Source organism: Psammomys obesus, unplaced genomic scaffold (genome assembly GCF_907164565.1).
Source record: "Psammomys obesus unplaced genomic scaffold, mPsaObe1.curated_primary_1811, whole genome shotgun sequence".
Lineage (NCBI taxonomy): Eukaryota > Metazoa > Chordata > Mammalia > Rodentia > Muridae > Psammomys > Psammomys obesus.
In genome coordinates, this window is record NW_026590062.1 from 13,358,070 (window position 1) to 13,370,093 (window position 12,024).

Below are 12,024 nucleotides of genomic sequence, written 5' to 3' on the forward strand. Positions count from 1 at the left end.
CAGTCAGCAGATATGAGGGTGATCTGGCTGTGACATCTGTCACCCCATTGATTGCCGGGGTTGATTCAGCTGGCTAGCGGGTGTCCCCTTCCTCCCTCACCGCTCCACGTGCGTCCTTCCTGAGGCTGCGCGCTCAAAGAGGGCAACCAGTCTTCAGTCCCTGCTACAACCTCAAAACAAGTCCGCTCCAAAGACAGCGGGCCATTCCCGTCTGCTGTGAGTCTGCGATGACGCCCTACTGCTTCAGGAGAGTCACCTCTGGGCATGGGTTTCAGTGGCATGTGACCGGGGATCCCTGGACTAGCCGGGTAGTTATCTTCTGCTGTGACAGTTTGATCTGGTGCCTCAACCGTCCCTACTCTTTCTTGCTTCTGGACCTTTGCACGCACTGTTCCTTCTGCCTGGCATGCCCTTCCCAGCTCTCCAAGCTCCCTCGGTACACGTATCCTTCAGGGTCAGCTCTGCCTGGGCCAGCCCCTGCTGACGCTGATCGTGGTTGGCCCCTGGCTCAGATACTTTTAATGGTGGCAGAGGACCATCAGGAACAGTAAAACAGCTGGATGTGGTGTGGCACACACCTGTAATCCCAGCACTTAGGGAGGCAGAGGCAGGCGGAACTCTGTGAGTTCCAGGCCAGCCTGGTCTACAATGTGAGTCTAGGACAGCCAAGGCTACACAGAGAAACCCTGTCTTGAAAAACCAAAAACAAAAGAAAAAAAAAAAAAAAAAAAAAAAAAAGAAAACCTAGGGTAGTACCAAAAAAACAGTGTCACAGCATCTGTCCACCAAGGCTGCCCACCCCTCCCTCTAATGCCCATCCTCTTAGTCACTGGTGGAAACTATCTCCCATGCTAGGCCTTCCCCTTGCCAGCTCAAGTACCTCCCATGGCTCCCTATGGCCACTGCAGGTGGTGTGGTAGCTTCCCCAAGTCTCAGGAGGTCCCCAGCTTCCCAGTGCTGAGCAGGCCAAACCTCCAGCCAAGGTCTCATCCGGCCAGGACTCTTCACCCTGCAGTCCTGCGCCAGCACAAAGAGCTGGTTGCCCACTGACTGCATAGACCTCATCGGTGTGGAGTCCACTCACCAGGAGGTGTGTAGGAGAAGGCAGAGGGGTCTGGGGCGTGTGGGGAAGTCTTGATCACCTCCCGTGGAGGGATGGGGAAGGGTAGGCCCGATGTCCAGCGTGGGGGCTCAGTAGGTAGCTTCGGGCCCTCAGGTGGGAAGGCTGGAAAGAATGAGGGTTTCTCTGCTGAGAGAGGGATAAGGAGTGCAGTTACAGAGTGCTCTACCATTCCGGTACCCTGCAGCCCCACTGGCCAGCTATGGCAGGACCCTGACAGGAGGGGCACTGGGATATATATGGCAGCGAAGGCGTGCTGCGATGTCCCCATCATGCTTGCTTAGAACAGGATTAGCTCATGGTAGAACCCACAGGGACAGGCACAACAGAGGCTATTTTGTCAGAGGGCTAATCTTTGGCTCATAGTTCCCCACAGAATGCCACCAGCTGGGTGTACAGGACCAAGAATGGCGGGTCAGGCTTGTTGGTCACTGTGACTGCATGCTGTGGCAACGGATGTGGCTAGAGCAACCACTCCAGGCGAGCACTGGGACAGAGGCAGTTGGTGTTCCAGCCATCTACTATATGCCAGCCACTGGGCTGAGCTCCAGCCAGGCTTTAATGGGCCTGTATGAGTACATACAGAGGACAGTAACCAGACCCATTAGATGAGGTCTCCTCGGTCACCTGCCATGTCTGGACTGGAGCCCACGTGGCCACAAACAGCAGCAAAAGGTAGCACTCTCCTGGATGTCACAGCCGGTTTATTCCTTCGCCCTCCTGATGTGAACACTGAGGCCCCAGCTGCTGAGTGCGGGGCAGATCTGAGAACTGGGGCAGCTGGCTGCAGCCCATGGGCTGTGCTTGTGGCCACATGGTCCGAATACACTGTGACTCTCAGGCCCTGGCTGCCCAGAGGCAGGCCGCCACTCATCCAGGCTTCCTGAGCTCTCACCTTAGCTATAAACCTTGGCTGGATACGTTCTGGGGTCACAACCCACCCAGAAATTATGAAGGATATCGGCCTGGCCTTGGAACAGGAAGTGACTGGTAGCTGTCTCCTGGGTTATGTCCGTATAGCCCTGGGTTGTCCTGAAGGCCAGTTATGGTAGGAGCAAAGGCCTGACTGTTACAGTCCACACCTCTCCCTTAGGAAAGACCAAACTCCCTTTGAACTAATCCCTGGAGAGGTGGTGGCCCACAGAAGTAACTGGCATGGCATTCACATTCTCAACCTACAGGGCTTGCTTTGAACCAGGAAGTCCAAACACCTGGTGCCCTGGCCCTGTGTGCACCTTGGCTGCCCCATCAAGCTTGGCTCTGTGGAGAGCGGGGCGGGGGGACAGAGAGGAAGTCTCAGGCTGAAAGGAAATGGGGTCAGACTCGGCCAATGCAGGCAGGTGGCTAGGAGCCAGGATGGACAACCTGTTCCTCCAGCCGGGCCTGGGGATCCCAAGGGACCTGCTTGGCCTGGAGGCTCCCTGTTGGAGCCAGGACAGAGAAGACTGGCTTCCTGCATGCTGGGTTCATGTGTCCCCTGGGGAACAGAGCTGTGGCCAAACCACGTGAGAGACAGAGCCTGCCGCCAGGTGCAACGTTCCCCAGGGAGGAGTCTAGGAAACAACGCAGCACTGGCCACATGGATGGGCCCCGAACCAGCCACAGGGACCATGGACTACTGGCTCTTTTCCCAGGGACCAGGGCCTAGGGCCCAACTCAGCAGGATCTGGCTAGCCCTGGGTGGCTCCAGGCCTGCTCTGCCACAGCTGCCTGGCCTGGGCCAGACTAGCGCCTCTGCCCCACCCCTTACTTCCACCCCAGGCTGTCATCTTGACTGGTGCTGGCTCCTCACAGCACACTGTGTTCTACACCACACCTGGCCCCTCAGCCCAGCCCCAGTTCCAACAGGACACCCCTGTCCTTGTCCCCCAGGGGCCATTACTATGTCCTGCTGGCTGAGTCTCCTCCTTCCTCCCCATTCCAAGGCCACCTGTTAAGTCCAGGCTACCCTAGGGCTGCTGGGAGGAGCGCCTCAGCCCGCCTCCCACCCCTGCCCTACTCCCTTCTGTTCTTTCTCAACAAGAGTCAGACACTGATTTTTCCCAAGACCCTAATCAGATGACATGCCCCTCCCCCAGCACTGTCACTCAAAGCTACACAACATAGTCCCCATTTCTCTCTTTGACCTCCTCTCCCACTCTAGAGCCCTGAGGGGTCTTTTTCCGTCATCCCCCACCCCCGCCTCGCCAGATCTTTGCTGGACACACAGCCCACAGACCGCCTTGCACCCGTCCTGACCGTCTGTTTCTCACGCCTGCCACGGCTAGCTTAGCCAGGGCCCTTACCTCCCTCTGACAAAGCTAGTGTACATACCACAGGGCCCTGGCAGATGCTGCCTGATGCCTGCATGTGCTGACAATGAAGGGGTGTGGACAGAAGACAGGCATATGTTAGCCAGGGAGTGCCTAGCCAGTCCAGCTCAGGTCAGCCCTGCTCTTGTTCCAGGACAGAGATCCCCACTGTCCCCCCAGGGAGTCCAAAGGTCACATATGACCTGATTCACACCAAAGAAGCGGGGTACACATATGTTTACATGAACACATGTGTGTGTACACGTGTACACACCAGGAGTCACCAGCACTAGACTGCTCCCAGCCCAAGCTACTTCCAGAGCTTTGTGGCCGCGCCCTGTCACGGGCGCTCAGCAGAGAGTGTCCTTCACTTTCGCCGCTGCCCTGTGCCCAACACTCACCGTCTTTCTCAGTGGGAGGCACTGGGCTCCGGCTCTTGCCACGTGGACTTCCTCCCGACTGCTGAGACACGTCACTCTCTGGCTGTAGGTGCTGCGTGGGTGGAGGCACAGGGGGAGCTGGCTTTGGGGGCACTGTGTCCTCCCGGGGGGGTTCATGGACCTTGGTGACCTGCTGAGGGCATGGGGCGGGTATAAACATCCTGGCCCCATGTCAGAGGTTGGCAGGTTGGGGAGTGGCCCTGTGGCCTGCACGAAACCCAGGTATAGAAAGACAGCCACGTCTCCCCTAAACACCCTATGTGGAGGCACAAAGGGACAAACAAAACACATCGGGGTCACCACCACCAAAGATGGACCTGTCTCAGCCACCCGGAGCCAGGTGGGGCTGGGACCTGCAAGTTGCTCACTCCACCGAGCACAGCTCACATCACTGGGTATCAGGGTAAGAAGTGGCCATGTGGACTTTGGGGCTAGCACTGAGGCCAGACACACATGTCCAACACTTAAGCCTGACAGACAGGTCAGTTCGGACCTCCGTGAACTGCCTTCAATGGGAAGGCCAAACCTAAATCTCAAACGGGAAATGGCTGAAGAAATTATAACCAGCCAAGTGTCCTTGGAAAATGGGGAGCTCCCAAAGGCCCCAAAGACAGACCTCACAGGGCCCAGACATTAGTTGGCTGAGGTGTTGGTGGGTCTAGGGGCTTGCCGGCCACGGCTGCCTGGTCTGGGGTGTGGGGGGTAACCTCTGGAGAGCAACTTCTCAGAGCAACCTTCCCTATCTCCCAACCTCTCCCAGCCTTCCAACCCTATCACCAGTCCTGTGTACACATCTCCATCTCTGGGAACCACTGGCCTGGAGAAGAGCCTCCCTCCGCAGGTGAAGCTCCTGCCCCAAATACTGAGCACACAGGAAGTCAAGGTCAAAGTAGGCTGCCGGAGCAGGGTTCACTCACGATGGGGGGGATGGCGGCCGCTCGTTGCTTCAGCTGCTTCAGGTCCAGCGGCTTCTGGGGCGAGGTACTAGCCCGGGGATCGCCGGCTGGGGTAAGGAGGCTGGGCCTTGGTGACAGCAGCCTGGGGAGGGACAAGCGTTAGGTCAGGCTGCAGCATCAGCCACAGGCACTTGGAGGACCTTCCTGGGAAAGGGGGCTGGGGCTGTCCTGCCTCCATGGCTTCTCCTTCAAGCCCTGGATGGTGGGGCCCACCAGGAAGGCCCTTAGCAGAGTCCAAATGCCCCAGCCAACAAACTCTGCTGGGTAGCAGCACTCCACTGGCCCACACAAGCCACGGCTCCAAGATGGCCCCAGGGCAGAGAAGACAGCTGAAAAGCACGAACTGGGTGTCTAGGCCGTGTGGGCCCTCAGGGAGTGGCCGGAAGGCCACAAACTCAACCGGATCAGGGCGGAGGGATGACAGATTCCTTGGAGATTATTCTCATCCTAAACCCAGTACAGGATGGGCCCTGGAACCGGGCCTATGACTCTACTAACTCAAGCCTGTGTGCGCTGGGCCCAAGTATGACAGTGGGCTCAGTTCCATCCTGGGGAGGGGTAGGCAAGTCTTATGACCTCAGTGATGGGGTCTGAGCTATGGGCTACAGCCCTAGAATTTGAACAGGACAAGTCTAGAGTAGATCCCTGAAACCATCAGGGGCTATGTGCCCCTGCACACTGAGATCATCCTGGCTCAACCACACAACAACATGTAAGCCAGAACTTCAGCCTTCGGGGTGAGAACTGCTGACAGCTAGGATGCGGTTAGAGCCACAGGGGACTGAGAAGAGCGCATGCCTCCTTCAGCAGACGGAAGGGCACAGACTCTGCTGTGACAGGAGCACGCATGCGACAGGCCCTGAGGGTAGCAGCCTGCTGCCCGCATCTGCCACACGCTCAGCCAAGCGGGGAGAGCAGACAGACAGGATGACGCCTGCTGAAGTTGCCTGAGGCAATCAGGGGGGACAGGAAGAACAGGTCACCCTGACTCCTACATCCCTCCTGTCCCACCTGTCCACACCCATGGCAGGGATGCCTTTGTTGCTGCCCTCAACAGATTTCACTTGATCCCTGTTCCATCTGGCCACCCCCTCTACCCTGGGCTTTAGCAGAATGCCCAGACAGCCCTCATTTACCTGCCTCCGGCCATTTCTTTCCTTTCCTTTCTATTCTCTTTTTAGTTTTCTGAGACAGGGTTTCTCTGTGGAGCCTTGGCTGTCCAGGAATTCCCTTTGTAGACCAGGCTGGCCTTAAACTCAGCCTTGGCCTCCTGAGTGCTGGGACTAAAAGCATGTGCCACCTCCACTGGCTGCCCCTAGCCATTTTAGTGGCCAGCGTTGATAAACTTATATTGAAATAAAATATGACATAGAAAACTCTTCAAAAGGTCATACCCAGGCTGGGTGTGGCAGCATGACACCTATCAACCCAGCGCTGGTGAGTCTGGGCAGAAAGAGTCTACAAGTTCAAGGTAGCCTGGGCATCACAGAGAGGCCCACTACGCAGGTTACATGTTACTCACTATGTATGTTACGAAACATCAAGAACAAAACAAGGCGTCCCCGAACCATACTCCAAAGACATGAAGATGCACACCACGGAGAAACCACTCCCAAGTGTCCCCACAGACCGCTCAAGGCTCGCAGATACCCACAAACTGATGCTGAAAGAACACACAGGGCAAGGGGGCTGCCATCCAAGTCACCGGGCCCTAATTCTCATCCCACAACACAGTAAACCCCCCAAAAACACATCGCTAATCAAGAGAGGCCACATGCCCCACTCCCTTCACAGGACACTGGACTGGATCAGTGGATACCCCAGATAGTCTTCTGGGGACGATGGCATGGTCTGTAGTGATGCCGAGAGACGCACATCCAGTGTCATAAGACTGTGCTCCATGTGGCACACTCACTACTGTGAGTCACAGCTCTCTAGAGCCACCAAGAGGAAGGGGGCCCCTGCTGCGACAGTACAATCCGGGGAGCACTATGGCCCCTTCCATGAAGAAGCAGAAAACAGCAGCAAGCTTTGGCGCCAAAACCTAGACTTCTGCATCTGTGCAAATGTATTTTTGCAGAGATTCAAATTTCATTTCTAGTACATGGGGACACAAGCCTGGGTGCTGAGGCCTTCTTGGCAGGGATCATGTCCCTCAGTTTCCCCATGACAGACCTAAAGCTGGAAGGGTACCCCAGAGCTGTAGTGATGGCTCGCTGGTAAAGAGCAGAGAGACCCAGTTTTGGTTCCCAGCACCCATTAAGGTAGCTCAGTACCAGAAGATCCAATGCCCTCCTCTGGCCTTCCTCAGGTCTCTGTGGTCATGGATGTGGCACAGATACACTGAGGCAGGTGTATAAAAATACACATAAACAAACAGGTGGGAGAGATGGCTCAGTGGTCCACCGCTCTTGCAGAAGAGGAAGTTTGATTCTAAGAACCTATGCCAGGATCTTACAACCACCTGTAACTCGTTCTCGAGAGGATCACATGGCCTCTGGCCTCTTCAGGCACCAGCATTCACATGCACATACTCATACACAGGCATATAATTAAAAAGAATTGCTGAGTAGTATTCCATTGTGTAAATGTACCACAATTTCTGTATCCATTCCTTGGATGGAGGGTGGAGGGAGTGGGGGGCGGGGAGCCTTACCAAGCCACAGAGGAAGACAATGCACACAGTCCTGATGAGACCTGACAGGCTAGGGTCAGATGGAAGGGGAGGAGGACCTCTCCTATCAGGGGACTGGGGGAGGGGCATGAGAGAAGAGAGAGGGAAAGGGGGATTGGGAGGGGTACAAAGTGAATAAATTGTAACAAATGAAAAGAAAATTTAAAAATATTTAAAAAAAAAAAGGAAAACAAAATAATAAGTAAGTAAGTAAGTAAGTAAAGCTTCAATGATCTCCAGCCTTCACAGGGACCCAAGACAAAAACCCCTTTGGTCACTTCACTCCCTGCCACAGAGCTGTGAGAACCACTGAATATCAGCTCAGATGGCCACAGGGCCTTCATGCTGGTCCTTCCCTGTGCTCAGAGGGCTTTTCCCGGCCCCCACTTCACACAAAGAGCAATGATCATCCTCAAGTGTTGCCTCCTTTGAGTCACACCTACATCCACATGGGTCACGAACTATGAGTCTTTCTTCTCTCCAGTGCCAGCATGCTTGGGAATCTGGGCCCTGCTGGTCCGGCCGCTATTATCTCTAGGGGCCTGCCCAACACACGCTGCCCAGGGCAGTGTACCTGGCCCCGGTTGTGGTTATGATCACAAAACAACCCTGTGGGGATGTCTTTACCCACTGCAGGTGAGGAAACTAGCTCAGTCGGGAGAGGGGGTGTGAGGGGCTTTCCCAAGGTCCAGCCCTGCTGGAAAGCACCAGCTCCCTACTCTGGAAGTGAGGTGGGGCTGCAATCCAAGTCTCCTAGCAAACTCCAGGCCAAGTAAGCTTCCCTGGGCGCAGCAGCAGCAGCAGCAGCAGCAGCAGCAGCAGTTTCCCAGAACAGCCTGAGTGGGATCACCCCAAGTTCCCAGACAGCAGCTCGGTTGCTGCCCTGCTGACACCCTTCACCTGGCATCCCTGGCCCCCATGGTGTAGCTGGTGAAAAGCCTGTAGTAAGCTTTCAGCCAGGAAGTCTAGCCGCTCACTGAGTGCACAGGCGGGCCTTGGGGAAGGGGAGTGTTGGTCCCACAAGGCCTGACGGGGCAGGTGTCCTGAGTCCCAGCCTAGGAGCTAGACAGCAAGCAGGAAGGTGGAGAGCCACTGAGTACCAGGCAGGGAAGGACACTACTGGCTGGAACTGAGGGCAGCAGCCTGACGAGAGCCCGGAGAAGTCTGAGGAGTGGGCTGGTATTCAGGGTAGCACCCCCAACACCCGGCTCTGCGGCCTATGAACTATCACCCAGACTCCAGAGGAGCACACTGCTGCCTCCTGTGGCTTTGTGGCAATCTCTCATCTCAGAGGAAACCCTGGTGGCACAGAAGCTGCCATGGGCCCAATGTTCCCTGCTGTGCCCATCAGGCAAGAAGCTGGGGGCACCTCAGAAACCCACTGGCCAACTTCTGCTTATCCAGGGCCATCTGTTGTCCACCTGCTCATGTAAGCCCTACCAGTGGAGTCCTCGGGGAACACAGGTCCACAAAGCATCCATTTCAAATCCACTAGCCAAGAGGGGAAAGGGGAGGAAGGGCCCTGTGTGGCCCGGTCTGAAGGTCATGGTCTCCTCCCTTGCCCTGCCGGAATGTTTCAGAGACTTGAGGGGAGAGAAAACAGACTTTGCTGTTTGCAGTCAAAATAAACAGAGCACACTGCCTCATCACAAAACAACTCCTGCAGCTGCCCAGAGGTGGGTGGGGCCGCCCAGATGTGATCAGGAAAGGTTTCCAGGCCTGCCCGAGTGCCCAGATTGGTCCCACCTAAAACATGGTGTGCCCCTAGGGCAGGGAGGGTGCCAATCAGAACGCCCCCCACAGACCCGCTATCACCTCAGAGAGAAAGCTGGGGTGCCATCAGCTCAATCACTGTTCCCACAGCTGGCATCTTTACTGCCATCGCTAGAGCAATCTGGCTCACCTGGACCCCTCAGCCACGGCCTGGCCCTTGCGGGCAGCAGTCACCGTGTCTTACTATCCTGGGAACATATGCAACAGCCTGGCCCACAAGGCGGTCCTGAACGCTCAGGGCCTTTGCACCAACCGTCCTTACCACAGAAGGTAAGAACTGGGTACTCTTCCCCCTCCCCTGCCCTCCCTCTGTCACTGGGAAACCAGCAAGCTTCAAGGAAGCAGGGACTTGGACAGAGAGCCATGTCTATAAGCCAAGGGCTACGGGCAACCATCAGCAGTAGAAGATGCTGGGTGGGGACTTCCCAAGCTGTAGTTCGGTGTGACTCCATGACACCTGGATGTGGACCTTCCACCTCCACTGCTCTGCTACCTCGAGTCACCTGGTCTGCAGCACAGCTGGAGGACAGCAACACACACTGCTGGCTCATTCTTCCCCTCAGTCCGCCACGACTACCTCCCCTTCAGAGCTCAGCTCCATGCTGCTCCAAGGGGTTCTTCCTGCCACTCTCTCCTTCCAGAATGAACCCCCTGGTGGTGGTCTGAATAAGGTCCCCACAGGCTCATATATTTGAATTCTTAGTCACCAAGGAGTGACATTATTTGAAAGGATTAGGAGGCATAAGAGGGGTGACCTTGTTGAAGGAAGTGTGTCACCAGGGGCAGGCTTTGAGGTTTCAAAAGCCCAAGCCAGGCTCAGTAGCAGTACACACACTTCCCTCCCCCCTGCCCCCTTCGCTCTTTCTCTTTCTCTGTGTAGATGAGGAAGCAATTCTCAATTACTCCTCCAGCACCATGCCTGCTGCCACACTTCCCACCATGACAATACGCACTAAACCCCTGAAACTGCAAGCAAGACCACAATTAAAAATGTCTTCTTAAGAGCTGCCTTGGTCATGGTGACTAAGACACCCCTATTTCTGGTCTCAGTCTCATGTTGACTCCACAAACCAGCCACAGACTCTGAGGTGGGCAGGGCCACCTGTGTTGTCTTGGCAGATGGAGTGTGTTCCCTCTGTTCTCAGAGCACACAAGAAGCTGGCAGCAAGGGCTGCCTGGTGCCTCTCACCTGCCCTTGTCACCTCCCTCAGGCTCGTCCACCTCGTCTGCGCTGCAGGTGGCGCTCGAGTCGCTGTCCTGGGTGGTGCCCGAGCTGGAGGCCTTGGTGGCGCCGACCTTGCTTCCACCTGCAGCCTCTTCCACCTTATGCGGAGCTTCCGACACAGCCTCGATGGCCTCCGGGCCCTTGGCCTTGTCTTCAGTCTCCTCCTCAGCTTCTTCCTTGTGCTCACTCTTCACACTCCTGGGTGGCTCCTCAGGGGCCTCAGGCTCCTCTGTCTTTCCCACATTGATCACCAGTTCCTCAGCCTCAGGCTTCTGCTCCTTGGCGTCCTCTGTCTGGGGAACTGCAGCAGCCTGGTCTTCTTGTTCATCCTTGGCAACAGCAGCCGGGGGTGCGGTGGTGGCAGCAGGTGATGGGGGAGCCACTGGGGATGGTGGACCAATGGCATCAGGGGCCGGGCAAGGCTCAGCGGGAGGTGCTGCGGGTTCTTCTGGTGGAGGAATGGGTGGTTGGGTGGCAGCAGGCAATGCTTCAGTGCCAGTGGGCTTAGACCCATTTTGCCCAGCATCCTTGGTGGCCTCCGAGCGTGGGGATGGGACGCTCTCTGTATCAGAGCTGTTGTTGACAGCGGCTATATGCGGGGTGAGAGGAAAGAGGGGGTGAGCTGCTACATGGGATGGGACAGCACTCTCAAGGAATACTGGAAAAGCCCCCAGGCTCCCACACATCCGGGGGAGCCTTGTCCCTCACACACTCCTACAGACCCGGGCTGCTGCTGTCCTTGACCAGCCTGCAACTTTGGCTGCTTCTTCCTGCTGTCCATAGACTGGTCGGCCTCAACCCGTGGGCTTCCCAGGTGGCTAGGACCTCTACAGGGCCCAGCCAAGGACAGCCTCAAGACAGGCCTTCACCTGAGGTCTACAGGTAAGATCTGAGTTCCACTTGGCTCTGTGCCCAACTTTTGGTACCCCCTGGAGACTCAGGGCTTCTCTCAAACTTCAGTTTCCCATCCACAGTATGGGAACCAAACCTCCACGGAGGCTGAGCTGGAGAGGAAGTGTACAGGCCCAGGGACCACAAGAGCATTCCAACATGGCTGACAACATAGTGCAACACAAGGCCACTGCACAGCAGTAGCCCCTGAAGGAGCATACCTGCTGCTCCTGCTCCATGGGATTCCCACCTGGATTAAGAGGAGAGTGTGAGTGTGTGTGTGTTTGTGGGCGTGCACTGAGAGCAACGGAGACCCAACTGCAGCCCTGCCTGACTCTACAGCTCGCCTCATCTTTGGGTCTCAGGTCCCTCCGTTTTCTGCAAAACAGACACATGGAAACAGGGGTGAGGACACGGAACAAGGAAAAGTTCCAAAGCAAACTTAAGACAGAAAAGACAAGCAGGGCAGGGCATGCTGACCACAGCAAGAGAACAGCACAGGGAACAGACACTTTGTAGAGAAAAAAGCACAGAAGAGGAAAACAGGACACAGTGAGGAACAGGGATTGAGATCTGGGATACCTCACTGTCTCCCCACCCCACACCAACACACACACACACACACACACACACACACACACACACACACACACA

General features: G+C 56.1%; 1 protein-coding gene across 22 annotated transcripts in view; it reads right to left on the reverse strand.

Annotated features, from left to right (window-relative positions):
* Ncor2 (nuclear receptor corepressor 2) overlaps positions 1-12,024 on the reverse strand; it is a 160,137-nt gene that overhangs the window by 22,464 nt on the left and 125,649 nt on the right. For 16 of the 22 annotated variants that reach the window (XM_055606472.1, XM_055606476.1, XM_055606494.1 and 13 more), the window contains 4 exons: positions 10,444-11,068; positions 4,769-4,889; positions 3,813-3,984; positions 1,085-1,249 (listed from right to left, as the gene is read on the reverse strand). In XM_055606472.1, coding sequence (XP_055462447.1) covers positions 1,085-1,249; positions 3,813-3,984; positions 4,769-4,889; positions 10,444-11,068 — 1,083 coding nt within the window. The remainder of the gene's footprint in view (positions 1-1,084; positions 1,250-3,812; positions 3,985-4,768; positions 4,890-10,443; positions 11,069-12,024) is intronic. The other 6 variants (XM_055606493.1, XM_055606487.1, XM_055606482.1 and 3 more) reach the window with 3 other exon arrangements.